We start from the raw sequence: 26,863 nt of genomic DNA on the forward strand, positions 1-26,863 counted from the left end.
AAGTATGCGGCCATTTTAAACAGAAACAACCTTTTAAAAGTAAACTAAACTGTCCTCTGAAGAATATCCAAGTATTGCCATAAAACTGCTTTGGAAGTATCTTAAGGGGCAAAACTCGTTGCTCTAGCCGTATAGCGCTTTCGATTTTTTATTTACTATATATCCATGGGCTCAAAGTCCTGGCGGTCAAGTGCACCAAAGTACTTCCCGCCTACATTCCCAACGTCGAACTGTGATTTTTAAACGACTGAATACTATATAGAAATTTTAAAGTGGCAGACGTCTTTATCTTTGTCTTTTATAATGATTGTTGGTAGTGTGCTTATTACTGGTGCTAACAGAGGCATTGGCTTAGAGTTTGTAAAACAACTCCTAGCATTACCGAAACCACCGCAGTTTTTATTTGCTACATGTCGGAATCCTAGCAAAGCAGATGTGAGTAAATAGAATTACTATTTACTACATAGAATTCATTATTCTGCTGCATTTCTATAAAAAATATTGTATTGTTAAAAAGTAGTGGTTTACATATTATGCAGTGCATGTTTGTTATCTGGAAACTGCCGGAATTCGCACCGTGTAGTAAAGAGGGACAAAAGTAATGAAATAAAAAGGGGAATTTCTCTTATCAATTACAGAAGCGATTTATACGAAGAAATATTAACGGTTATTTTAAAATGAGACAAGTCCATTGAATACGGTTAAGTAAACCCAATTCCCATTGTTGCATTACAGTAAATGTCTGTTCTGCCTTCCTACTTTCCAGTTATTAGGCTGAGCTGCAGTTTCATTAACGGTGATATTCTAACACTTAATTTTGTGATATTGGACCTCTAAGATCCCGCTCATTATCAATGAATGAAGTTTGCTGAAAGTTATATTTTTATATTGAAACATGATAGCACAGTACACAACGAATATATTTTGCTTCAGCATCTATATGCATTCATATGTTGCATCTTTACAAACTCTTACTTCTTGCTCCTGCAGACTTGCCATAAAAAATTCTTCCTTTACAGTAGTATTCCCCAAGACCTCGATATGCTAATCAACATTTGGAAAGTTACCTAATTGTTATATTGGGATAGGGAGTCTTCCCAGGTGCCCACAAGCATGAACTTTTTGTTCACGAAGCGATATTGAAACATACTAAATCATTATTAATGCAACTAATCAAGTAGAAATTGCCAAGTTATCGAAATTCAACAAACTCTCGCAATTACATGCTTAGCAATTTTTCTGTTTTAATAAGCAATATTCCCATTTTCTCCGTTTGCATTCTTTCTGTTGTACTTCCAATAGCAATGATTTCTGTAGACTCTTAAACACAATTTTAAAATATGCGCTTGTTAGATTTGCCTGCAACGGACGTTTTAATGATTGACATCAAATTCCATTAGAACAGAAGAAATACAAACCCACTTGGAAGTAGATTTATTGATTGATTTTTGAGATTGGCTAATCTTTGGAATATGGTCACATGTAGTTTGGCGACATTTTGGGGTTTAGTCCTAGTATCCGGTGCACACGGGATTTGGCGACTTTTATGATGAGCAGTAAAAACGGGACATACAATGAGTATTAAACGGGTATTCAAAGAATATATATAGTTATACATAGTATATACTATGTATATAGTGTATAGTGTACTATCACTATATATACATAGACGTTCTTTTGGTAATTTTTGATGTTGGCGATAATTTTCAAAATTGCGCCAAGGCTGCACCGTATACTAGGATTTTACCCATTTTGGTAAGGCAGTAAAGGTTACTAGCTAGGACTTTAGCAGTGTACATGGATAAAGTCAAAAGTGTGCACAATGCCATTTTTGTGCAATTCTGAGATGTATTTTTAAGTGAAAATAGGTCGACGTGTACATAGATACCGTGTATGTGCAATTCTTAAAAACGCAGCAAGCAGTTTGCGATTCTGCACTTTCTCCCAATTTTGCACCTAATCTTTGTCATGATTAAGCACTTTTGTTCCATAAAAGTTCTAGCATAAGCGTAATTCGGCTAGTAGATTGTTGGAAAAAAATGTTGAGTAAAAAAAAAAAAAAAAAAAGCCTTTACTTCGTGAAAACAAAATGGCGTCCAAATAAAAAGTAGCAGGTTGCTGTAACAGGGTTGGTCGCCAAATTTTCGCCAAGTTACCATAATCCAAAGATTAACCGTTTATTAATTGATTTTTGAGGTTTTCTCCTGTTAAAAATCACCAGACTGTGCCAAGGTGATTGTGCTGATATAGAAGTACCATATTTAAACAATAAAATAAAGTACTGCCATTTAAGAAAAAAGCACTTTTCCATTTAATAATTCCTTGTATCTCAAGCAATCTCTAATAATTTTTATAAAGTGCAAAAAATTTCCATGTTAATGTGGATTTAACGAATTTGTAAAAAGTATATAGTTTATTTCTGTTACCTCTGTTTGTATAATAATTTCCTTACAGTTAATGCAACTTTTGTTTTAATTTTGGGTGGGAAAGAATAATAATATAATATTCTTGAGTTGGGAGTCCTGCCATCTAAAGTACAGTCAAAAGTCGTTAATTTGGACACCCATAATTCGGAATGATCTATAATCCGGACCTCAAAACTAAAAACTTTCTGCGCATGCGCCGCGTTGACACATGCGCATAGGCGTTTACGCGTGCGTGTAAGACCTTTTACGACTGCGCATATGAGTGTGCGCAAGTGCAGAATACGTTTTCGCGTGCGCGTTTTATGTATAATGGACATATAAGCTAAAATTATCTAATTATCTATTTCAGTTAATGTTGATGATTGCGTTGTTCCTTAATTTTCGAATTGGATCCGGCTTATTAATTTTTGCAGACTGTAAGAGCAATTTTATAAATGTAAGCTTAAACTTTCGATTATATCAAGTAGAATTTCCGATATATATTTGTTAATATGTAAAGGATCTAAAGCGAAAGTATGTTTTGAAATTCGAAATCTGTTTATCAATTTCACGCTGCTCGGCGGGGGGAACGCCGCGGCGGGCGCGTAATGAATTGGAAGTTGATCTGTCAGCACTATCCTTATCTTCAGCGCAGATGTTTTTATTTCATTTGGCTTATAATTCCTTACCAAATGTAGTATTTCATCTCGATATGCTCCGTCTTTGATGTGATTTAAAACAAGTTCCTCGTCATTATAATTCGCTTCCGATAGCGAAGAAAAGTGACAGAGGTTATTGAAAACGAAAAAATTTCCACTGACAAATTAGTCGGTGTTCTTGACACAGCAATTATAGGACTTGAACAGTGGAACTTTGTAATTGAACAAGAAATTATGTCTGTTTAATAGAATTAAAGAAAGTATCACATGAAACGAAGCAGAACTTAAACAACTTACATTGAAAGAAATGTTTAATAAAGTAAACAAATAAATATTAAGCTTTTTCTTTTTGCAAATTTTGATACCCTTTAAATCATAATTGTTCTTTATTTCATAAATTACGGTTTCATATTTTATATATATGCCATCTTACGAGATTTAAACTGATGATCTATAATCCGGAATCACCGAAGTCCCGACGAGTCTGGATTAACGACTTTTGACTGTATATGGTTGCTTATTATATATACTCCTCCCTTCCTTTTGCATCATTATTTCCACTGGCTGTTTCCTTCATTCAGTATTTATTTTTTAAACTGGTTGAAGTACATTAAAGCACTTTTAATGAGCCTCCCATAATCATAATACTTTTATGTGGCAGAGTTTATGAATCTCTGCTAGTTACATATATCAAATACTATTGATGATAAGAATATATTAGTTTGGCAGATGTTAGCATTCCAGAAGTCAAGAAAGTGATGAAGAGGAAAGCACGTGAAATGTATTTTAGTAAGTGTGATAATAAGCAGAACACAACAGGAAGTCTGTGTGTAGTTGAGGGCTAAGTGACTCAAGTGGTATTTATTAAAATTATTGCTAATTCCAGTTTCAACAGGCCATTCTATAATTGATTTAATTTTTATTCAAAGGTTAATATTATCTACTTATAATAATAAGAGTTTATTTTCTGTTGAATAAATAAAATCTGTTTTACTTTGTGCCTTTAAATTTATTGAAATTTTGTTTATATTTAGGATTTGCAGCAAATTGCCAAGTCAAATTTAAATGTCAAAATAATCAAACTTGGTATGTATAAGCTTTTTAGAAATCTCTAAAATTATTTGTGTGAATATTAAAAATAACATCTTATTTATGTCTTTATTATTTTTTATTTATAAATAAATAGATTTCTTTTTTTATTTTATGGCTGTGAACAAAACATTTATGAATTTATAATTAAATGGTTGAATCAAATATTTTTCTATTGAGTAATACACAAGTATTGGTTTTCTTGGATCAAAGTGATTAGTTTTCAGCTAATGAGAAAAATCTGTGGTACAGTCAAAAGTCGTTAATTCGGGCACCCATAATCCGTACCTCAAAGCTGAAAACTTTCTGCACATGCGCCGTGTTGACACACGCGCATAGGCGTTTACGCGTGCGCGTAAGACCTTTACGACTGCGCATATGCGTGTGTGCAAGTGCAGAATACGTTTTCGCGTGCGTGTTTAATGCATAACGGACGGTATGAGCTAAAATTATCTAATTATCTAGTTCAGTTAATGTTGATGATTGCGTTGTTCCTTAATCTTCGAACTGGATCCGGCTTATGACTTTTCTCAGACTGTAAAAGCAATTTTATAAAAGTAAACTTGAACTTTCGATTATGTCAAATAGAATTTCCGATGCTGGAGCTCCCAAAGGATCTACAAAACGAAAGTACGTTTCGATGTCCATCAAACAAATAGTGGAATTGCTGCAAAAAATGGATAAAGACATGAAGAAGGTGACAGAGAGGTTAGTGAAAATGAAAATATTTCGATTGACAAGTTAGTCTGTATTCTTGGCACAGCAATTACGGGACTTGAACAGCGGAACTTTGTAGTTGAACAAGAAATTATGTCTGTTTATAGAATTAAAGAGAAAATATTATCACATAAAATGAAGCAACTTAAACAACTTACATTGAAAGAAATGTTTAATAAAGTAAACAAATAATTCTTTTCTAATAAATAATTTCTTTTTCTAAATTTTGATACCCTTTAGATCATAATTGTTCTTTATTTCATAAATTACAGTTTCATATTTTTAATTTTAGAATTTCTGCATGCCATCTTCTATAATCCGGAAAAATCGATAATCCGGAATCGCCGAAGTCCCGACGAGTCCGGATTAACGACTTTTGACTGTATATAGTATTTTTATTAATCAAATGCAACAATAATTAATAAAAGCAATTAATTATAGAATTGATAAACTTTTCAATAATATTAATAAAGTATTTTGGTATTTTGTATAGTAAAAAGTATGGAATCTGATTTTCCAGCATCTGGAATGATCTGAAATCCAGACCTCTAGATTGTGAGCAACTTTGGAAATACACTTATATGTGCCCTGAAGTCGTCAAATTTCTCGCCAAACATTTTTGGCTAGAAACTCCACGGTGCCATATTACTATCTAAATTTTTTGTCTATATTTTGAACTTTAAGCCTAAAATGTCTCCAAAAAGGCGATTTCCGCACATGCAAAAACCACATTTTGAACACACAATTTAAGCTAAAAATCTGAAACAAAAACAAAAAATTTAGATAGCAAAAATTTAAAGTTTCTAACCAAAAATATTTGACATGAATAATCCATGTACACAGCAGAATGTTTTCACTTAAATAAACATCTACAAATTGCACAATCTAGGCAGCGGAAGAATTTACGAACTACGCACACCTCACTTTAATAAATTAACATAACAACAGTAAATTTCAAAGAATACCATGTACACAGCATTCTGTTTCAACTTTGAAAAACATCTACGAATTGCACAATCTAGGCTCCACGCACTAAACCAAATAAACTAAAATAACTAAAATAAATTTCAAACAATTAAAAAAAAAAAAAAAAAAAAAAAAACAATAACGACAGAAATTCATACTAAAAAAAACAATGAACGTGACATTCTACAAAATAAGAAAAAGAATAAAATAAAATGCACTTACCATGAATGAATACTTTTCAAACAGCAGAAATACCAATTTCATGCCGCATTTAACATGCCGCCATGTAATCACTATCGTATTTATATGACAGCCAGACACACTATCCAGAAAATTCATACTATGGTTCACAAATAAATGTTCGAAACCTTCTTTTCCTAAATCCTTGTAAGATTTCCACCCTTCCGAAAAAATAGTTGTACAAGGCTCAATTCACTCTTTAATACACTGCATTAGCATTTCCTTACTTCTATCATGCACAGCCACTAAAAATAATCTCCCAGACCCTCTTGCAACCATGTCTCTCATTGCAGCATAGGCCATTTCGAAACATGCACAACAGGAATTAACAAGCAATTAAAACACTCCAGCAAAAGAGTATTCAACATCATACAACACGCAGTCGTGCCAAAAACCAGCCCAGAACACATATCGCCACATTTCTTGATCTTAGAGCGCATATAAGAGTTGAGCCGCAACTTTAAAAAAAAATTTGGTAATAATATATTAACGGGTGCCTCTTGGCGTAAATTGGCGGTACATGGATACTAACTTTGTGCAGTTCTTTGACTTGATATTTTGGCTTTGTGTAGCCCAAAATCGCCACTGCACAAAGACAAAATAACAAGTCAAAGACTTGCACAAACTCAGTATCCATGTACACATTGACCTATTTTAACTTGAACAAAATCAGAGAATTGCGCAAACTTGGCATTGTGCACTCCCTTTATCCATGTACACATCGACCTATTTTCACTTAACTCTTTAAGTGTCAAGTTATTTTGATGATTTGGGTACACGAATTATCAATTTTTTTATTGCAAAAATCGAATGATTGCCACGCAGTGGCATTAAGGATTGCCTCTATCCTTTGAGACCTTCAGTAAAGTGCTGCCATCTATTGAATTGAAGCCAAAATAAACTTCTCACGTTATATATATTCGGGTATATCAATACGATGCACTAAAAAAAAAAAAAAAATATATCCCAAGTAATACTCAGGCGTGGCATTTCAGAACATCAATGCTGTGCACGAGATTATTTCGGGCATGACAGTTAGAAGGTTAAAAAAAAAAAAATTAGAGAATTGCAAAAACTTGGCATTGCACACTCCCTTCACTTTGTCCATGTACACATCAATCAATTTTCACTAAAAATGTCAAAAGAGTACCCACTTCTACAGTAGAGCCGAACAAAAAATACATCATCTCAATAACCTACATTTTAAATCAAACAATAAAATAACATAAAAAAAATCTGAAAGGTTTTAGATTTTAAATTACGTCCAAAGGGGCTTTTTTTTAACATTTTATGTATTACCTTTATTTACTATTCAGAAAATTCATACTATGGTTCACAAATAAATAAAATCACAAATCCCTACTTCTGTCATGCACAGCCACTAAAAATAATCTCCCAGACCCTCTTTCCACACCTTCAAATACCCACTGCTTCCCTCAACAGGATGGCTACGATGATATTTCCTTTTGCCGAACTTCAATTCAACAACTTCCTCCATTTTATCTTTTTCCTCTATCTTCGCGAACCAACGAGCTCTAGCGAAAGATTTTTCAACGTCAACAGGGTTGCCATACAACACGCAGTTGCGCCAAAAACCAGCGCAGAACACATATCGCCACATTTGGTGAAATTAGGGCGTATATCAGAGTTGTACCCATTTAACTACTCGGGTTACCATAAATGAAACAACAACTTCGCGATAATGCAAGGGGCACCCTTCAATCTACTCTGAACTGAAAATTGTTTTTATCCTGTACACCTGCAGATTTGATAATGAAACATTGGAGAGTCCAGATTCTTAATTTCACTTTGGGACTGATGCCAACCTGGTGAATTGGTATTTATTATTTTTTGCTTTCATCAACAAATTACTGTTAATATACTGCAGCTTGAGAAATGACTTGCATGAAAATGCGTAAACATTTTTTTAAAGTATTAGTAATTGAATACCAAAGAGCACAGTAAACTTTAACGTTGACATTATGCGTAGCAGTGATAGCAGACTTCAGCTAACTTTGCTACAAAGTAATGAATGTGTTTATGAAGAGAAATTTAAAAGAAATTGGTACTTTTACATTTCGCTGGTGTAAATCTCGCGAAGCAGACTTTATTGGCGACAACACAATGTATGCATAAAAAAAATGTTAAAAAATGTTATTTGTAAGAATTTTTTACTTTAGAGGCATTACATTTACTTTACATTTTAATATCGTTTAAAATTTTCTCAACTTGGTCTTTCGTTTCCATTCTCCACATAAACTCCATGGGATAACTTTCCAGATGATGACGTGCTGTTCTTCTATGTTTCTTATTTTGCCGTTTGACGTTTCCCCATAGAGTTTCTATTTTTTATGTGTGCGTTCCAGTTTCTGGGTAGACAGAATTGTATTTATAGTTCACTTTGAAATGTTCGAAACTCTCTCTTCCAGTGTTTCAGTACAGTATAATTTTCACAAATCTAAATATATTATTGTGCACTCCCTTTATCCATGTACACATCGACCTATTTTCACTTAACCCTTTAACTGTCAAGTTGTTTTGATGATTTGGGTACACGAATTATCAATTTTTTTTTATTGCAAAAATCGAATGATTGCCACACAGTGAAAAACATTTTAAAAATGATGCACAGTTTGAACATAAACCTCTATCCTTTGAAACCTTTAGTAAAGTGCTGCCATCTATTGAATTGAAGCCAAAATAAACTTCTCACGTTATATATATTCGGGTATATCAATAAGATGCACTAAAAAAAAAATTATCCCAAGTAATACTTAGGCGTGATATTTTTTTATATTTTCCTTAATTGCTTCTAATATAATGTTCATGGATTGCTGTGGCAGCTTCACAAGGAACACTCGTTTGTTTCACGGCAAGCTCCACTAAAGATCTACTGTTATGGTAGAATCCACTCCGCATTCTTTTTGCACTCCGTGAACATATTTTCACCCACTTTGACGATCGTATCACGTCCTTCTAATTTCCATTATTGACGTTTAAGCAAAGAATCCACACAAACCTTGGGCATGTAGTTCTTCCAGTCCACAACTCTCCTGTGACTGATTTCCAACTGCCTGATTTTGACACCATATAACTGAAATTATTTCTTCGTTTTAACCATAAATGAACCTCACGTACCTCAAGAAACTCAATTTCGATGACTCAAACCATGTGCCTTTCCAAGTACTTCTTTTACTGTGACAAACTGAAAGGCTGCGGGGCCACTAAATTTCGTCTCCGAAATACAATTTCATTTCATGATTATAGTCAGAAGTAACAATTTTAGGGAAAATGGCTTTCTGTTGAAAGAATTTGACAGATTCTTCCTCTGTTTTTGGGAAATACCAAATTTTCATTCATTTTTGACATATTAGGGAAAAGACGTAACTGATAAAAATGGCCATGACTTGTTTTGATAATGTGGATGTAAAAGGTTACCAGCCAGGATATACTGTTTAGCGCCAGTTGTATCTTTTTTAGCGACTTTGTCGCTTGTGCTGGCAAAATGGGGAAGTACTCAGATATTTTTTTCCATATGCAAAAAATAGATTTTGGGAATGATAATCATAGGCCAAAAGATTACATTTAGTGCTGTTTGAATTAAGAATAACTGACTTGTTATTCTAATAAGCTCAGGACAGCACCACTGCACTGAGGAACAAAATTTTAAGGGAAGAAAAATTTGGAGAAGCACGAAGCAACAAAATTAACATCTTTAGAATTTAGGGAAGACACTGGGATGCAAAATTTAGGGGAAGCAAAAATTATAGAATTTAGTGATTTACTTGGCAGCAGAACTTTAAACCTGCGGGGAATGCATTGGGCCACAAAATGTTTTGCGCCAGGCCTTGATAAGCCTTAATTATATATGGAAATTTATTATTTGTGACTTCTCAGACAGATTCATAATGTTAACTAATTCCAAAATGTTAGAACATACGGTGGGTAAAAATGACCCCGACTCACTAGCACATACAGAACAATCTCGTCTTCCAAGTTTTTTTTCCAGAAACCCCCTCTACTAGATCACCCAGTAAGGTACCGGAAGTGACAGGTGCAAGTGTTGAGAAATTCCTAAAATATTTGCAGACAATAGGAAGCGTCAGGTCAAAAATACCCGGCGCGTGTGCTCACGGGTTAAGAATTTAAAGACGTTAATTTAAGAATTTACAATGCTTTCATGGTATAACCTCTTGATTCGGCAGTTAATATCACGTGATCCCAAACAATCTTATCTCACGTAAACTACGCTACATAAATCTGATTCTCTCAGGAATTATCTACCTTAATTTCAAGTTAAATCTTAGTATGGAATACAAGTTTAAATGCAAGAATTATTTCAATATTATAATTTAAAAAATTCTATGTAACTGTATGCCAATATTAAAAAAAAAAGGATCAATCTGATAAGAAATCTCTTCGACTTGTTTTGAAAAAGTGCTGTGAAAGGTTATCAGTGAAGATATTCGGTTTGGCATCAGTTGTACCATTTTCGGCGACTTTATTGCTTGCAGCGGCAAAATGGGAAATTGCACCGGCCAAACGGAAAAGTACCGCTTTTTTTTTTGTTAATTTCGATACCCTTTAGATATAATTGCTCTTTATTTCGTAAATTATGGTTTCATATTTTTAATTGTATAATTTCTGCATGCCATCTTACCAGATTTAAATTGATGATCTAATAATCCGGAAAAAACCCCAATCTGGAATCGCTGAAGGGTCCAGATTACGGACTTTGTACTTTATAGAGTATTATTTTTTTACTTTGTGATTCCCTGAAGGTTTTAAATGCTATGTTATTTCATAAATCGCTTTTATATTTTTTAATTTTATAATTTCTCTATGTCATCTTACTAGATTTAAATCGATCTAACACCCAGATCGAAAATCCAGTGTCGCTCAATTTCTGACAAATCCAGATCTCAGACTTTGTATTGTATAATATTTTCATAATTAATGACTGTGTTTTCATATTCAACAGATGTGAAAGATTATGACAGCTTCCCATCAGTTTGTGAACAGGTAGCTCAAGAAGTCGGAGAAAGTGGCCTTAATTTATTGATAAATAATGCTGGTGTGATGTTTGGTGATTCTTTGGATAAAGTTTCTAAAGAAACCATGATGGAGAACTTTGAAGTTAATGTAGTTAGCCCATTGCTTTTAACAAAGGTATTGTACAATTTTTATACATGACCAAGTAATAATCTTGTGTTCTACTAAAAATATTTTAACCATGTGCTTGTAAAATCTTAAAAAATGCTGCTTAAAATGTAATTTTCGTTGGGAGACAGATTTAAACTGTGAGCAGGATGATTGAAAAGTTGGTTAATTTAAAATTTAAAAATGTCTACCTTCCACCTATATTGTACCCTTTATTATGTTATGTAAATTTAAGATTTTCTATTTTCATGCATTTCTCACTTGTTATTGGAATTAAAGATACTATAGGCAAAGATTGTTGCTCAGAATATTTTGGTACTTACAGAAATATTGTGATAAATAAAACTGAAAGAAAGAATTTCATTCCTTGAATGACTGTAGACAAAATTGTTCCTCAGCATCACAATGTAAAAGTTCAAGATTGGGAGCTAAAAGACCATTATCTCATTGAGATCTAAATGACCTTTAAAGATGCTTAATACTATTTTAAGGTTTTTAACTTCCTCCTTCAGCATTGCCGAGTACGTTTACTTTTGTTGCTCTTTAGGCATAGTGGTAAGAGAGCTGACTGTCATAGCCTTGGACCCAATTTCAAATCACGGAGAAGTGGACATTTGTAAGATGGAGTATTTTTCAGTAGCAGGTACTTAGTGTCCTTCTTAAAAGGTTAATGGATGGGGAAGAAGAGTGAGATACCCATGTATTCATGTTGGGGTTGGTTGGAGTAATTGGGAGAAAATTGTGTCTTGTGGGTGACAGTCATTAGTTCTTAGCATTTGTTTACGTTGGTTACATCTATAGTTTGATTTGAATTGTGTTGTTTTTCTGTTATATTATGTCGGAAATGTTGGATTGTGCTGTAGCATTCTGTCAGAGTTATTGAAAGAAAACTAAAAGTCAGAGCATCACACACCATTGTTTTTTTAAGTGGTCCAGATATCCATTGTTTTTTAATAAAAAATAAGGTACTTTTTCGTTTGGCCGGGGCAAATCTCGCCAAGCAGACTTTATTGGCGACAACACACAGTATTCACATAAATAACAAATGTTAGTTCTCAGAATTTTTTATTTTGAAAGCATAAACATTTTAATATCATTTAAAATTTTGTTAAAAGACAAAAAAATAAAGGCAATAAATTTGTAAAAAGACAGTAATTTAAGAATTTACTATGATCTCGTGGTTCAACATCTTGACAACATATCACATGAACCCAAGTGATTTCATCTCACATAAACTATGCTACAAAACTCTAATTCTGTCAGCAATCATCTACGTTGATTTCAAGTTAAATCTTAAATCTTAAGGAATACAAATTTAAATGCAAGAATTATTTCAATTCGTATGAATAGCTTACTCAAAAATTATGTGAAACCGCAGTTCTTTACTTCGTTAGAGCATTCTCATTAGAATTGATAAATTTAACCCTTGACTTTTTCTATAGTTTCGCCTTCGGGTGAGCGATGTGATTGCATCCTAAATGACTTAATTGCCTTAGTGATAGAAATTCCTTAAATGGCAGATATATTTTGAAAATATAGTAGAAAGAAATAAGCAAACCACAAATACACGTTATATGTTTATTTACTTGGCTAACTAAACATGTTACGTGCATTTGTGGTTTGCTACCATATTTTCAAAATATATCTGCCATTTAGTAAGTAATTTCTATCACATTATCAGCACGATATGCTCTAAAGTTTATTTAGCAGAAACAAAGAAGAAATTTTGATTTTTCCGAAAGAAAAAGAAGCAACATCCACAGCGCCAGTGAAGCTAAGCCTAACACGTTGAACGTAATTTCTATCACTTAGGGCATAAAATTGAACTATCTGGTAAAAATTCTATTTGATTTTATGTCAGTATTGAAAGAAACAATCAATCCGATAAGAAATTACTGCTACTTGTTTTGAAATTCAAGCGTAAAAGGTTACCAGCGAGGATATTCCATTTGGCATCGGTTATACCATTTTTGGCGACTTTATCGCCTGCGCCAGCAAAATGGAAAAGTACCAAAATAATTCCAAAAGAAAATTATATATATTGCACTTCAAAAATTTGGTGTCTGTCAAAAGTCAATCTGTCTTTCCCAGTCAGGTTTCACACGTTCACTCTTATTGGTCGATGCTTATCTTAAGTCGGCATAAAGTTGAAAATTTTAAACTTTATGCCAAGAGTTTTAAACCAAATTTTGTGACATAGTACAGACTGATTGCCTGGCAATGCAGCTCCGCTTAAACCACTTATGATCTTTATACCGTCGTCTGAATGCAGCTTGAGAGTAGTGTGGCCTACAGATAATTTTGGTCAAATCTCACTTCTTTGCAATCCATTCATAACAACCTTTCCATAGATTCTTTTGTTATGAATTTATTTCTTGGAAAACTTAATCTGTTATCCAAGAATTTGAACTAATTCAAATGTGTCACTGGATGTATACCGAGTTGCACAGTCCATCTTATTAGTGTGAAGCCGTTTCTTTTTGGGGAAAAAGGGAAGCTAAATTTTCCAAAATTTTTCGTATTTCATGAGCCTAACACCTTTTTACTCCATTCCTTTTCAGCATGAATCTGGATGAACCTTATAGTCAGAATTCTTTCTCTCCAAATTGACTACAGTTTTTGATGTTCAACATATATAATTTATTTGCTTTTGGGAGTTATTTTCATACGATGATGATGTAAAATGGCAACAACTTTGGCTTTCAAGCATCCGTTTAGGATTTGAACCAAGCAATTCTACCTTTAGATACTGTATGTAATCATCAGGTGTAAAATAAAGAGCATATATTCTTCATTTTCAATGTTGAAATTATCTGCAGTTTTGCAGTGAACATTCTGCAGCTTGTTAAGTTCTGGATCACTTGGAAAATGATGGTATGTGATGCTCTGACTTTTAGTTTTTCTTCTATAACTCTGATATAATGCTACAGCATAAATTGCCATTTCAAACACAGTATAATAGAAATGCAGTGCAAATCAAATCAAACTATAGATTCACCCTACGTAAACAAACACAAAGAACAATAACTGTCATCCACATGATGCCATGCACAGGCAGCACAATTTTCTCCCCACACTGCGCTTCACTTTTGACCCTCTCTTGATGTTTATGATGGTACAATGTTAATGAAGATGACTGTGTCATTTGAAAAGATTAAGATTGTTTCTACTGATAATAGCACTATTGATACTAGTAGTGGAAATCGACACTACTGATAATGTTAGTGTGGCAGTGATGATGAACAAGACGAGTAACTGAATAATATGTGTCAGCAGTTGGAAAATCAAGGATAATTAAAGAATGATGAACAACTACGATCTTATTTATTTAGAAATAATGATGTTGAGACCTCGGGAATTCTTACCAAAGAGATTGCAGACCATAAAAAGCGATTGATGATGACGAAGAAAATTAATGTACAAAATCCAGATGATATTTTTAAATATATAAGATACTTTACGACATGGTTTTCAGTTTAAAGAAAATGTAGATGTGATGTAAAATAATGCAAGACTTATGACATGAACAGTTATTCCTGACAATCAAAACAAACTAAAATAAGTGACTATTTTTTAAATTAATTTATGTAATTTCCATACATAATTGTTATTGAATGATACATTTAACATATGTAATTTTGCTAGATTACTATGCTAGAATACGAACATCAAAAGAGTAAGATAGTGTCTTCCCTGTTATTTAACTGCTGCATATTTTTTTAATTTTGATGTCACATAATTTATTTAATTTATTTTTAATTATAAGAGAAAGAAAACTACTTAACTACTGAACATTATTTTGAGTATAAAAATATTTGGTACTTTTCCGTTTTGCCGGCGCAAACGATAAAGTCGGCAATAATGGTACAACTGATGCCAAACGGAATATCTTTGCTGGTAACCTTTACGCCTCATTTTCCAAACAAGTCACAGACATTTCTTACCAGATTCATTGTTTCTTTCAATACTGGCATACAATTACATAGAATTTTTACCAGGTAGTTCAATTTTATGCCCTAAGGCCATTCGCGGGCGGTAATTAAGTCAATTAGGATGCGATCACACTGCTCACCCGAAGGCGAAAATATAGAAAAGGCAAAATCAAGGGTTAAATTTATGAATTGTAATGAGAATGCTCTAGCGAAGTAAAGCACTACGGTTTTACATAATTTCTGAAAAAACTATTTGTACCAATTGAAATCATTCTTGCATTTAAACTTGTATTCCAAATTAAGATTTAGCTTGAAATTAATGTAGATAATTACTGAGAAAATTAGATTTTTGTAGCGCAGTTTACGTGAGATGAGATCACTTGGGGTCACGTGATACAAACCGGCGAATCATGATGTTGAACCATGATAGCATGGTAAATTCTTAAATTAATATGTTTTTACAAATTTATTGTCTTTATTTATTGGCTTTTTGGAAAATTATAAATCATATTAAAATGTTTATGCCTTCAAAATAACTAGCATTTGTTAACATTTTTTATTTGTATACTGTATGTTGTCGCCAACATAATCTTCTTGGCGAGATTTGCGCCGGTGAAACGGAAAAGTGCCAAATATTTTAAGAGTTAATCTTAAGCAGGCTGATTTGGAATTAAGAATTAGGACAAGTTTATTATTATGATTACTGTGTGTGTAAATAAACCTATTGTAAGAGTTCTATTTTTAATGTATGGAGGGAAGAATTGGATGTAAATATCGAAGTATTATGGTCATATACTATATTACTATGGTAAATACTATGTCAGTCACATTATGATAATAATCACGCTAGGAATAAATGTTATGTGCAAGTCCTAGGAATCTGAGGGATTATAAAAGTGCTTTTAGATAGTATTGAAAATATATGCACTTCTGCTTAAATTTGAATCGAATAAATAACATAAGCACTTTAAAAGGAATGTAATAAGTCTATTTACATGCAATTAAGAAATTTGTAGAATTTTATATTAACTATGAATTTGATGATTTAACTCCTTCTATATATTTTTTGCTTGAAATCTGTAATTTAAACTGAAAAGTCATGATCATGTATTTCTCATGAAATGTCAAATGCATTTGTATTAAAAAATGCACGAGGAATGAAAAAAAAAAAAAAAAAAAGGAGTGATGCTTTTTTGTTATGTTATTGCCATGGTTTAGCCATCTTCATGTGTGTCAACAGGACTTATTTACATTAAGTGCAGGTGACACAATGTTAAAATATTGAAAAAACACCTTGTTTTACAATATTTAATTTCCTAAAGAAACTGAAATATCATTTTTCATATTCTAATGCTTTGCTGTGAGAAAAGGAGGTAATGTTTACCATTATTTTACCATTAGAAGAAATCTGAGAAAACTGACTTAGATACAAGTCTGAGAAACTGACTTAGATATGGGATAAGTCAGTAAGTTAATTTTATAATCTTTCAGTGAATTTTAAACCTAATAAAATTCTATTTAATGTATAAAATATTTTCTGCCTCCTTCTTGCATGCCTTCATTGTGTAACAGTTGCACACTCGGCGCGTATTCGAGAGGTCCAGGTTTGAGTCCTGGCGAGGGCATTGGTCATTTTTCATGTCTCCTGTTTTAATAACCTAATGTCTCTACGGTGGTACTCAAATTAAAATGCGATGGTTGATGATTTTTCACCACCAGAATGTGGCAACTGGTTTCCCCAATCCCCAGTCGGTCGCCCTTTAAAAGAGGGAGTTTTAAGGTATTTATTCCCTTCTTCCTGCATGCCTCCATGGTTGTAACAATACCACGCTCAGCGTGTATTTGAAAAGGTTTGAGTCCTGGCGAAGGCGTTACTCATTTTTCATGTACTCCTCTTTCAAAATAACCTAATGAATGTACAAACTCATTGAAACAATGAATACTTTACAATGATATTTTTTATCTCGGTACAAAAATTAAATTTAATATTCATTGAAGCTTTCAAATATATTTGGGACTGTTGGAATTTAGCATTATATTTTGTATTGTACTGTAAGCGACCTTAGATATTTCAGCAATCATTTGTTATCTACAGTGTAATGGAAACTTGAATGTATGATGTTCATGAGGGCAGTCAGTGTGTAGGAACTACTTCAGTATTTGGAATGAAGTTATGTTTCATTCTGACAGGATTTACATCATTCAAACACTTGGTTACACAATTGTTCTACTTATTTTATGCCAAGTTTGGTTAGATTATGAGCTTGAGATTTTGTCATTTGCTTGAAAAAACTTATTGGTAATCCTTTGCTCTATGATCCAATCAGATTTTTTAAGCATTGGAATTGTGTGTTTTTGGGCTTCTCCTTTGTGTGGGAAGTTCCAGTTTGCATTGTCAGAAAGATGACATTTATTCAAGAATATTTTCTGAATTTGACAGAAGAATAATTATGGTTTCGAGAGAATTGGATTATCCTTCCTATAAATCGGTACTCATGTTGGACCATATCAAACCACAGGGATGAGAATATGGAATAGATTAATACAGGAGGGATTGAACAGACTGATGAGAATGATAGCACTAACATTGCCATACTGCTGAATGAGATGAGAGACATATAGTTTATTAATCTGAGAAATTTTGCACTTATCTAATCATGAGATTTTATTCCATTTTGTATGCCTTGCTTTGTTCTCTAATGTAATATCATTTTTGTCACTGAAGACTATAGAAGAAAATAGTAAATTAAATTAAATTAGTTTATTAATTTGGTTAACTTATATGCAAGCGCTCTAGCAAGCCCTGTTTCCTCGTTATGTTATTCAAAATTATTGCAATGTCATTTTATATCCTGAGATAATTTTGGTAAATTTTCTTGTCTTCAAACATAGAAATTGTTTTCAGTTTTTCTTTGAACCTTTGTTTTTACGAGTAGCAGTGCACAAAAAGATGAAATTATTTATGGAAACCGTAGTTCTAATTAGTTTCAATTTGAATGTAATGGCTTTCATGCAATTATATGACTATGAAGTTGCATGTTATACAAATTAGGGGATACTGTACCAAAATTATTAAAATTTAGAAATCTCTGTAAAGAAGCTTTATAGCATTTTGTTTCTTTATGAAATCAACATATTAAACTTTAAGAAAGTTTTTTTTTTTTTTTGTTTTGTGTATAAAATATTTTGCTGTAGTATTTTAAACTTATAAAATTTCATTAATTGCCTTTGAAAAAAAAAGGGAGGGGGGAACTTTTTTTATACTTATTTAGTTTTCCAGATATCTGGCTAGACAATAAAAATATCCAGCCGTTAATTATTTAGCATTAACGTTAATTATTTCATTGATTTTGTAGCTATTATTTTTAACATTATTGTTAATTATTTAGCATCTGCATGAGGTATGTTGAATAATGGACAGTTGGCAGATATATGTTGTATCCATAGAATGGTTTAATAATATGAGCTGTTAACCCTAGCCTTGGTATTATATCACTGGTGTAACAGTTATTTTTTTAAAACATTGTTACAACTTTAAGAAATATTGTTTGCTATATATTGATATCTTATCTCTAGGAATTATTGCCTTTATTAAAAGCAGCAGCTACAAAAGGTAATACCAGTAGTTTGTCATGTTCTAAAGCAGGTGTTGTGAATATAACTTCAAAAATGGGTTCCATTGATGATAATACAAGTGGAGGTTGTTATCCATACAGAACTAGTAAGGTAAATCGATTTTTTTATTTGTTTGTTATATCATTACTTTATATTGGATCATAATAAACTTAATATTAAATAATTCAACTATCAGATGGCTACAAAAAATTTATAATTTTTTAAAAAATATAATTGATTTTAGCAAGTTAATGTATTATTTTGCATAAATACCTGATAATCTAATTGTTTTGGGGGTATATATGCTGTTAAGATATATCAGTTGAAACAATCACTTCAAATATTACTAACAAAGAAAATCTGCCAATCTTAAATTTCAAATTGTGTTTTGAAAATTTCTGAATTTGTACATTTAAAAACAATTATATCAGCTAAAGTAAGCTGCTAGATTAATTATTAAACATGAAGTTCTTGGCCATCATAGATAAATTTTCTGAAAAAATATTATTTGTAACTTGAAATTTGGGGCAAATTGCATGATAATGTTGCATCGTTAAATATTAACATGTTTTTAATTGTTAATTTTCATTGATTTTGTAGCTATTATTTTTAACATTATTTATTTCTAAATGAGCAAAATTATTTGCAGTCTTTTATATATTCTTTACATATGAATGTAATTTAAATTGTCATTAACATATAACTACATATTAATGTACTTATTGATGCAAATGATTTCACTGCATTATTGAAGTCACTTTTTCGATGCTTCATCAAATTTGCTCTCTACACTTTGAAGCAAAAGCTTCAAATCCATTACAAGGTAACCAAAAACGTTCTTGCTGTTTTGGACGGTCAGAAAGAAAAAGTCATAAAACAAATAATAATCACTGCTAGTCCTCAAAGTAATCACCTTCGGCATACAGTGCCTTTTGCTAATGAGTGGCTAGCTGTGTGATGCCATCATGGTAAAACTCGGGAGTCTTGGACACAAAGAAGACCGTGAGGGCCTTTTCGAGGTCTGGCCTGTTGTTAAAGGATTTCCAACGAAGATGGTTATCCAGGGAATGGAAAAGGTAGTAGTCTGTTGGCGTGAGGTCCTGGGGAGTATAGTGGATGGTGTAGTGTCTTCCAGTCCAGTCGCTGGATGGTGTCCCTGGCCTCTCGAGTCGCCTAATGCTTCATATTGTCATGGAGAAGGAGTACACCCTTATGATTGACCAATAATTTCACTGCATACATTCCAACTGCTGCAGGTACAGTCCTGCCGTGATGGCCCGCTGGCAGAAGCTTATAGTGCACCACTTGGTGACTAGTCCACCAGATACACAGCATGATTTGACATGGGTGGAGAGTGTGAGGCACAGGGTTCTGGGGTGACAACCAATGTCTGGAATGCTTGGTGTGTCATGCTGGACCCACCTTTCATCGCTGGTGAGTACTCAATCAAATATGACTGCATTTTGGTGTCGAGCAAGCAATGGCAAACAGGCAGCGACACGCTGTTGCTTGTTTGCATCGAACAGTGAGTGGGATAACCACTTGCTCAGTTTGTACGCCTTTCCTGTGCGCTGCAAATGGAGTCTGATCATTTATCTGATATCTGGAAGTGTGCAGCAAGCTCACCAAATGTTTGGCTACTGTCATTCTCTATGGCTGTTCTCATGGCATCATCGTCCAGCTCTTGTGGCTGACCACTGCGTGGTGCATCACTAAGAGACATATTCCCTGACCGAACATCTGGAACCATTCATTAACAGCATCATCCCCAAAAGCATGACAAATTCAGCAATTTGATTCTGCTGCTGACAGGCCCACATTAAAATCATACAGCAAACAACTCTGAACGAGCACCTTTGACGCATCCATTTCAATCAGTTGCTGTGTGAGTTATGTTTGAAGTACCGATGCAACGTGCTTTAATTGTGGTCATTGTCCAGACTCCCATCTTAACCACTTCATTGCCAGGTTTGGCGACTGTTTTTATGTTGGGGTTAACTCTTCCAATGTCATATCAGAAACAACAAGAACGTTGGTTATCTTGTATTTACTTTGGTTAGTTGTATGTTCCATTCTAAAGGTTGAAGCTAAAAACTAAATCATTCGAAAGTGTCAGATTGCATGCCTTCACATTATAGAAGCAGTAGTAACTTCTAAAAGTAATTTCTTTTATGTTTTGGAAAAGTTGCTATATCGGTAGGTTTGTTTGTCAAGTTTTTGATCAGTCCTTTTCTCTGCAAAGAATAATCTTCAACAAGACTTATGACTGCTGAATTTCAAAAGAAAAAATTGCAGATTTTTGTTATGCCACTACTTTAACAGTGATGCTGTCGTAGGGAAGAAACAATCCTGCAAGATTAAGCCTCTTTTCACCCTCAATCCTCAGTTCAGCAATTCCTGTAATGGTAGTTGCACATGAAAAAGTGATCACTATTAGTCTTATTTGGGCACAGAATAACATTATTTTTACTTTAAGTTTCTTCATTTATTTATTAGGTATTTTCTGTCCCTCTTAAAGAATCGCTAACCATTGGCAATTAGTTTTCTGCCAAGCTAAGATGTGAAAAATGGTCATTTTCAAAAATGATATTATACTAAGAATTACATAAAATAGCAACCAGTTAACAAAATTTAAAACACAAGAAACATCCATAATAAAATACTGACCTTTATACATTTGTGCTATTTTCCTCATGTACACAGTGATCTGTTTTGACTTAAAAACTATCGGAGAATTGCACAAATTTTGGTCCATAAAATTTTATCAATTACAAACTACATTCTCTATTGTTAGGCAAAATATCATATTTCTGAAGAAATGCGACATTATCTTTTTCATTATTCTGCAAACCCGACAGTTCCATTATAATTCTTTAGAAGAAAAAATGCTGCACTCAGTGTAACAAAAACAAATGTCAATGATACTCAATGCAATAAACACATGCATTAATGACCGATGATCATGTGCATAACTGGATTGCCACATAAAATACATCTTGGTAACATCATGTGTTGCTTATTTTGGTAAGGTAGTGCATTGCCTTATGACTGCTTTTTAGGAGTGTGTATATAATAAGGACATATGTTTATCAATCGTATTGCAAATTACCTTCCTTGCAATAATCATAGATCAGTTAGTTGCATTCTGCAGTACAGAATGTATTATAACATCAGGTGTTGACTGAATAGAGCTTTTGTTTATCTTGGAATTTATTGGAAGCAGTAGCTTATAGTGTAAATATGTATTTTCCTCCCAACAGCATCATTTTCTTACTGGTGGATTTCTGAACATACGAGGGCTATCCAGAAAGTAGATTACGTTTTGGAATAAAAAAATAAACAAAGTATAGGAAACAAATTTTATTATATACAGATGAAAGCCACACTCAAATACTACTTTTCTACATAGTCACCATACAAATTAAGGCATTTATCGTAGCGATGTACGAGCTTGGAAATTCCTTCGTCGAAAAATTCGGCCGCCTGCGCCTTCAACCACTTCGTTACCTCTTCTTGCAGCTGTGCGTCGTCATCAAAACGCTGCATAGCCAGCCACTTCTTCATTGCTGGGAATAGGTGGAAGTCGCTCGGTGCCAGGTCGGGACTGTACGGCGGATGAGGAAACAACTCCCACTTAAAAGATTCAAGAACTTTACGAGTGACATTTGCCGTGTGGGGCCGGGCGTTGTCGTGAATCAACAAGATCTTAGAGCTCAACATTCCTCTGCGCTTGTTTTGAATTGCTCTTCTGAGTTTTTGGAGAGTTTGGCAATACCTTTGAGAGTTTATTGTAGTGCCTCTTTCCAGGAAGTCCACCAAAATTACACGTTTTCTGTCCCAAAAAACAGTCGCCATCGTCTTCCTTGCCGACATTGTTTGCATGCATTTCTTGGGTTTGTGGGGAGAACTTGTGTGCCCCCACTGCATTGATTGCAATTTCGTTTCACAGTTCACATGTTTCACCCATGTTTCGTCACCAGTAACGATGCGATCGAGTAAAGAGTCACCATCCTTATGGTAAGCGTCCAAAAAGTTCAACGCTGCAGCCATTCGCTGATTTTTGTGGTCCTCTGTCAAGATTTTTGGAATCCATCTTGCACAAAACTTGTGGTAACCAAGCTTTTCGCTGATGATTTCGTGCAACAAACTTCGCGAAATTTGTGGAAAACTCAAAGAAAGTTCCGTTATTGTGAAATTTCGATTTTCACGGACTTTAGCATCGACTTTTTCGAGAAGTTCGGCGGTCACTATGCTGGGTCTCCCACTTCGATCTTCGTCGTGAACATTGGTTCGGCCATTTTGAAATCTTATGACCCACTGACGCACTCCACCTTCAGTGATAATGTTGTCCCCATACACTTCACGAAGTTGCCGATAGATTTCTATCGGTTTACAGTTTTTTGCAGTCAGAAACCTTATTACTGAGCGCACCTCGCAGCTCGCGGGATTTTCAATTAACGCAGACATTTCAAACCGTCACAGTATCTGAACGGAGCACAGCACGAACCTCTCACTAGCACGGCTAGATGCAGACTGAGCTGCGCAACGCTCTGACCCCAAGATGGCCGCGCTAGCCCCGCCCCTAGCGGACACAGACGGAAACGTAATCTACTTCCTGGATGGCCCTCGTATTTTTTAAATTTTAGGAAATTTTTCCCCATTGCCTGAAATGCATACCAAGTATGTTAACATAATGGCCGGACGGTTTTTCTACTAAGTGGATAGGAATTAAATACCTGTGTAACTAATTAGGAAATCAGTATTTTAAATATTCTTGAAAACTAAATTTAAGATTATTCAAAATAATATTTAATACAGTCAAAAGTCGTTAATTCGGACATCTGTAATCCGGAATGATCTATAATCCGGACCTCAAAGCTACAAACTTTCTGCGCATGCGTCGCGTCACGTAAGACCTTTACGGCTGCGAATATGCTTGTGCGCGTGCGCAAAATACGTTTACGAGTGCGAGTTTAATGTATAATGGACGGTATAAGCTAAGCTAAAATTATCTAATTATCTATTTCAGTTAATGTTGCAGATTGCATTGTTCCTTAATCTTCAAATTGGATCCGGCTTATTATTTTTTGCAGACTGTTAGAGCAATTTTATAAAAGTAAGCTTGAACTTTCGATTATGTCAAATAGAATTTCTGATATATATTTATTAATATGTAAAGGATCTACAAAGCGAAAGTATGTTTCAAAGTTCATTAAACAAAAAGTGGAATTGCTGCAAAAAATGGATAAAGGCATATCCTTTGTTTATCTAAACTTTAACGTTTGTTTATCTTTAATGCCGCAGCTGGCAATGAATTGGAAGTTGATCTGTCAGCACTATCCTTATCTTCAGGGCAGATATTTTTATTTTATTTGGCTTATAATTCCTTACTAAATGTAGTATTTCATCTCGGATAGCGAAGAAAGTGACAGAGGTTATTGAAAACGAAAAAATTTCGATTTACAAATTAGTCGGTAAACACAACAATTATAGGACTTGAACAGCGGAACTTTGTAACTGAACAAGAAATTATGTCTGTTTATAGAATTAAAGAGAATGTATTATCACATAAAAAACGAAGCAACTTAAACAACTTACATTGAAATAAATGTTTAATAAAGTAAACAAATAAATATTAAACTTTTTTTTTTGTAAATTTTGATACCCTTTAGATCATAATTGTTCTTTATTTCATAAATTACGGTTTCATATTTTTAATTTTATAATTTGTGCATGCCATCTTACCAGATTTAAACTGATGATCTATAATCCGGAAAAATCAATAATCTGGAATCGCCGAAGTCTCGATGAGTCCAGATTAACGACTTTTGACTGTAATATAGGGAATACATATTTGGAAATGAAGTGTTGAAAACCACATATATTTGAAATAAATATGTTTATTTCATTGTAATTTACACAGCTGGAAAGAAGAGGTCAAAAATTTTATTTGCAGGGAAAATTAGCTTGGAGACAGACTTGACCACCTTTGGTCTTTTTTGTGGTAGTCACTGGACTTTAGCCCTTTCACTGCATAATTTTTATTGTCAAAATAGGTTCGAAAATTACATATTTTTTTATTATAGATTTCAAATCTACATATATTTTAGAGTTAAAATATAGAAAAAAATTTGTAAAAGAGTTTTTTTCTAATATAGAATTAGATTAAAAAAAAAAAAAAAAAAAAGAAAAGTTCTTTGAAAATTAAAACTGAAAAATAATCATATAAAAGCAAAATTTTGAATATTAATCTTAACTAAATTATAATTTATTTAATGAAATACAAAGGTAAAACATATATACTAATAGAAATATGCAAAATACTTACAAAATGTTTAGTAGAAATTAAGTTTAGTATGATAAACTTCATTTCTCGAGGCTCAGGGAAACAAGGCTGGAGGCAAAGTCCTACCTCGCAATCTTTACACCAAATTTGCGTTTCTTTCCGAATTTTTTGTCAGTTTCAGCTTTTTTTAGCAACAAACAGCACACTATCTCCAAGGCTCTTTCTTGATGGGATTGGAGGGTATATATTTAGAAAAATGTCGAACAGTTAGTCTCATGGGATTGAGAGTTGAACTACATCTGGCAGGGTAAGCACTGGAATTTCCTTCTGAATGCTTAGCTCAGTGATTTGCAAGCGGAACTCTAGAAGCATTATATTTTAAAATGGGTTATCCTTTTTAACAGGGTATAAGCATTCCACAGTGATTGCCAAGAAAAGGAAATGAAGCAGGAGCTGGTGAAATAGTTTGCACCACTGTCGATCATTTCAAATAGAAAATGAATTTTCAGATTCATTTTTATCCACAGAGGAATCCAAGTAATTCTCATCAGTTTTGCAATAGCTATCTTAAGTATACTTGAAATCTCAGTCAAACGTGCTATCAGTGTCAGGAATATAGGTTATATTACTCATGAAACACTTCCTACCAGACATCTTTGAGCTTTGAAAAGAGCAAACAAAGTGGTGGAAAATATACTTGTATATTTCACAGAAATACGGACAACTAATGCCATCTGTTAACTCAGATTTGAATAAACATCACAGAAAAGCTGAAATGAAACCATGAACAGGTTGCACAGTTAAATAGACAGAAAAAATGCATCCCCACGCAAATCATAGGTTCTGCGAATTTTACTATTTCTTTGTTGCCCGTGGAAAACATGGGATACGTAGCGATAGTGTTAACTCCTTTAGATTTTTTTTTCTTCTGTGGAGGTTTGTGAAGAAAAGAATGTATTAAACACCTGTGGCAGATGTTGCAGATTTCTGCTCATGAATTATGAATGTGGTAGCACAATAGGACTACTCGTGCCAGTGGTACATTTGAATGGAGTATCACCTAAATATAGCCTAAGCTACAAATGGGGCTCCTATAGGAGGTATACTGAAATTTTTTGAATAATTCTTTCCAGATATGTTAACTACAGTGTAAAAACACATTGATTTTGGATATATAGATCATTCTTTTTCATCACTTCTTTTTCGTATGCTCTGTATATGTAGAAGCTTGATCCATGAAGGCAGAAATATATTTGATTTTGTACTTTAGACAGCTTTGAATATGGTTACAAAATCATTATCTGTTGATTTGAAACCAAGTGGAGTATTAGCTTTTGGATTACATCCTGGATGGGTGCAAACTGACATGGGAGGAAGCAATGCTCTGATTACACCTCAAACAAGTGTTAATGGAATGTTGAATACCATTTTGAATGCAAGTGCTGAACATTGTGGATTGATGCTGAACTACGATGGAAAACGAATTCCCTGGTAAACAGAATGATTTCTGCCTCATGATTATTTGAAAAATATTCTTGTTATATGATGTAATTTTATTGACATTTTTTGTTTGGAAAGGAAATGTAATTGTTAAAGATTTTTTTCATGAATTAAATATGAAGTGATTGTTTGTAAAATCATAATAATAATAAATTTTGCATATTTTGAATATTTACATGTGGTAGATCTCGTAAAAATATTAAAAATATTTTTATACACAAATTGATAACTTCTAGGTACTGTCCTATCAATTTATTCAATGTGATTCTGAAAGAAGAAAATTGTTCTTAAAAA

At 33.4% G+C, this 26,863-nt stretch overlaps 1 protein-coding gene across 1 annotated transcript; it reads left to right on the forward strand.

Annotated features, from left to right (window-relative positions):
* The first annotated feature begins 189 nt into the window (after positions 1-189).
* Positions 190-26,744, forward strand: LOC118192488 (uncharacterized). Its single transcript, XM_035363481.2, has 5 exons — positions 190-435; positions 4,099-4,150; positions 11,058-11,245; positions 18,745-18,894; positions 26,340-26,744. The coding sequence occupies exons 1-5, from the start codon at positions 304-306 to the stop codon at positions 26,562-26,564; spliced, it is 747 nt and encodes a 248-aa protein (XP_035219372.1). The 5' UTR covers positions 190-303; the 3' UTR covers positions 26,565-26,744.
* Positions 26,745-26,863: the final 119 nt, after the last annotated feature.

This window comes from Stegodyphus dumicola, chromosome 3 (genome assembly GCF_044657685.1).
Source record: "Stegodyphus dumicola isolate Sdum_Otavi_A_Nest chromosome 3, ASM4465768v1".
NCBI lineage: Eukaryota > Metazoa > Arthropoda > Arachnida > Araneae > Eresidae > Stegodyphus > Stegodyphus dumicola.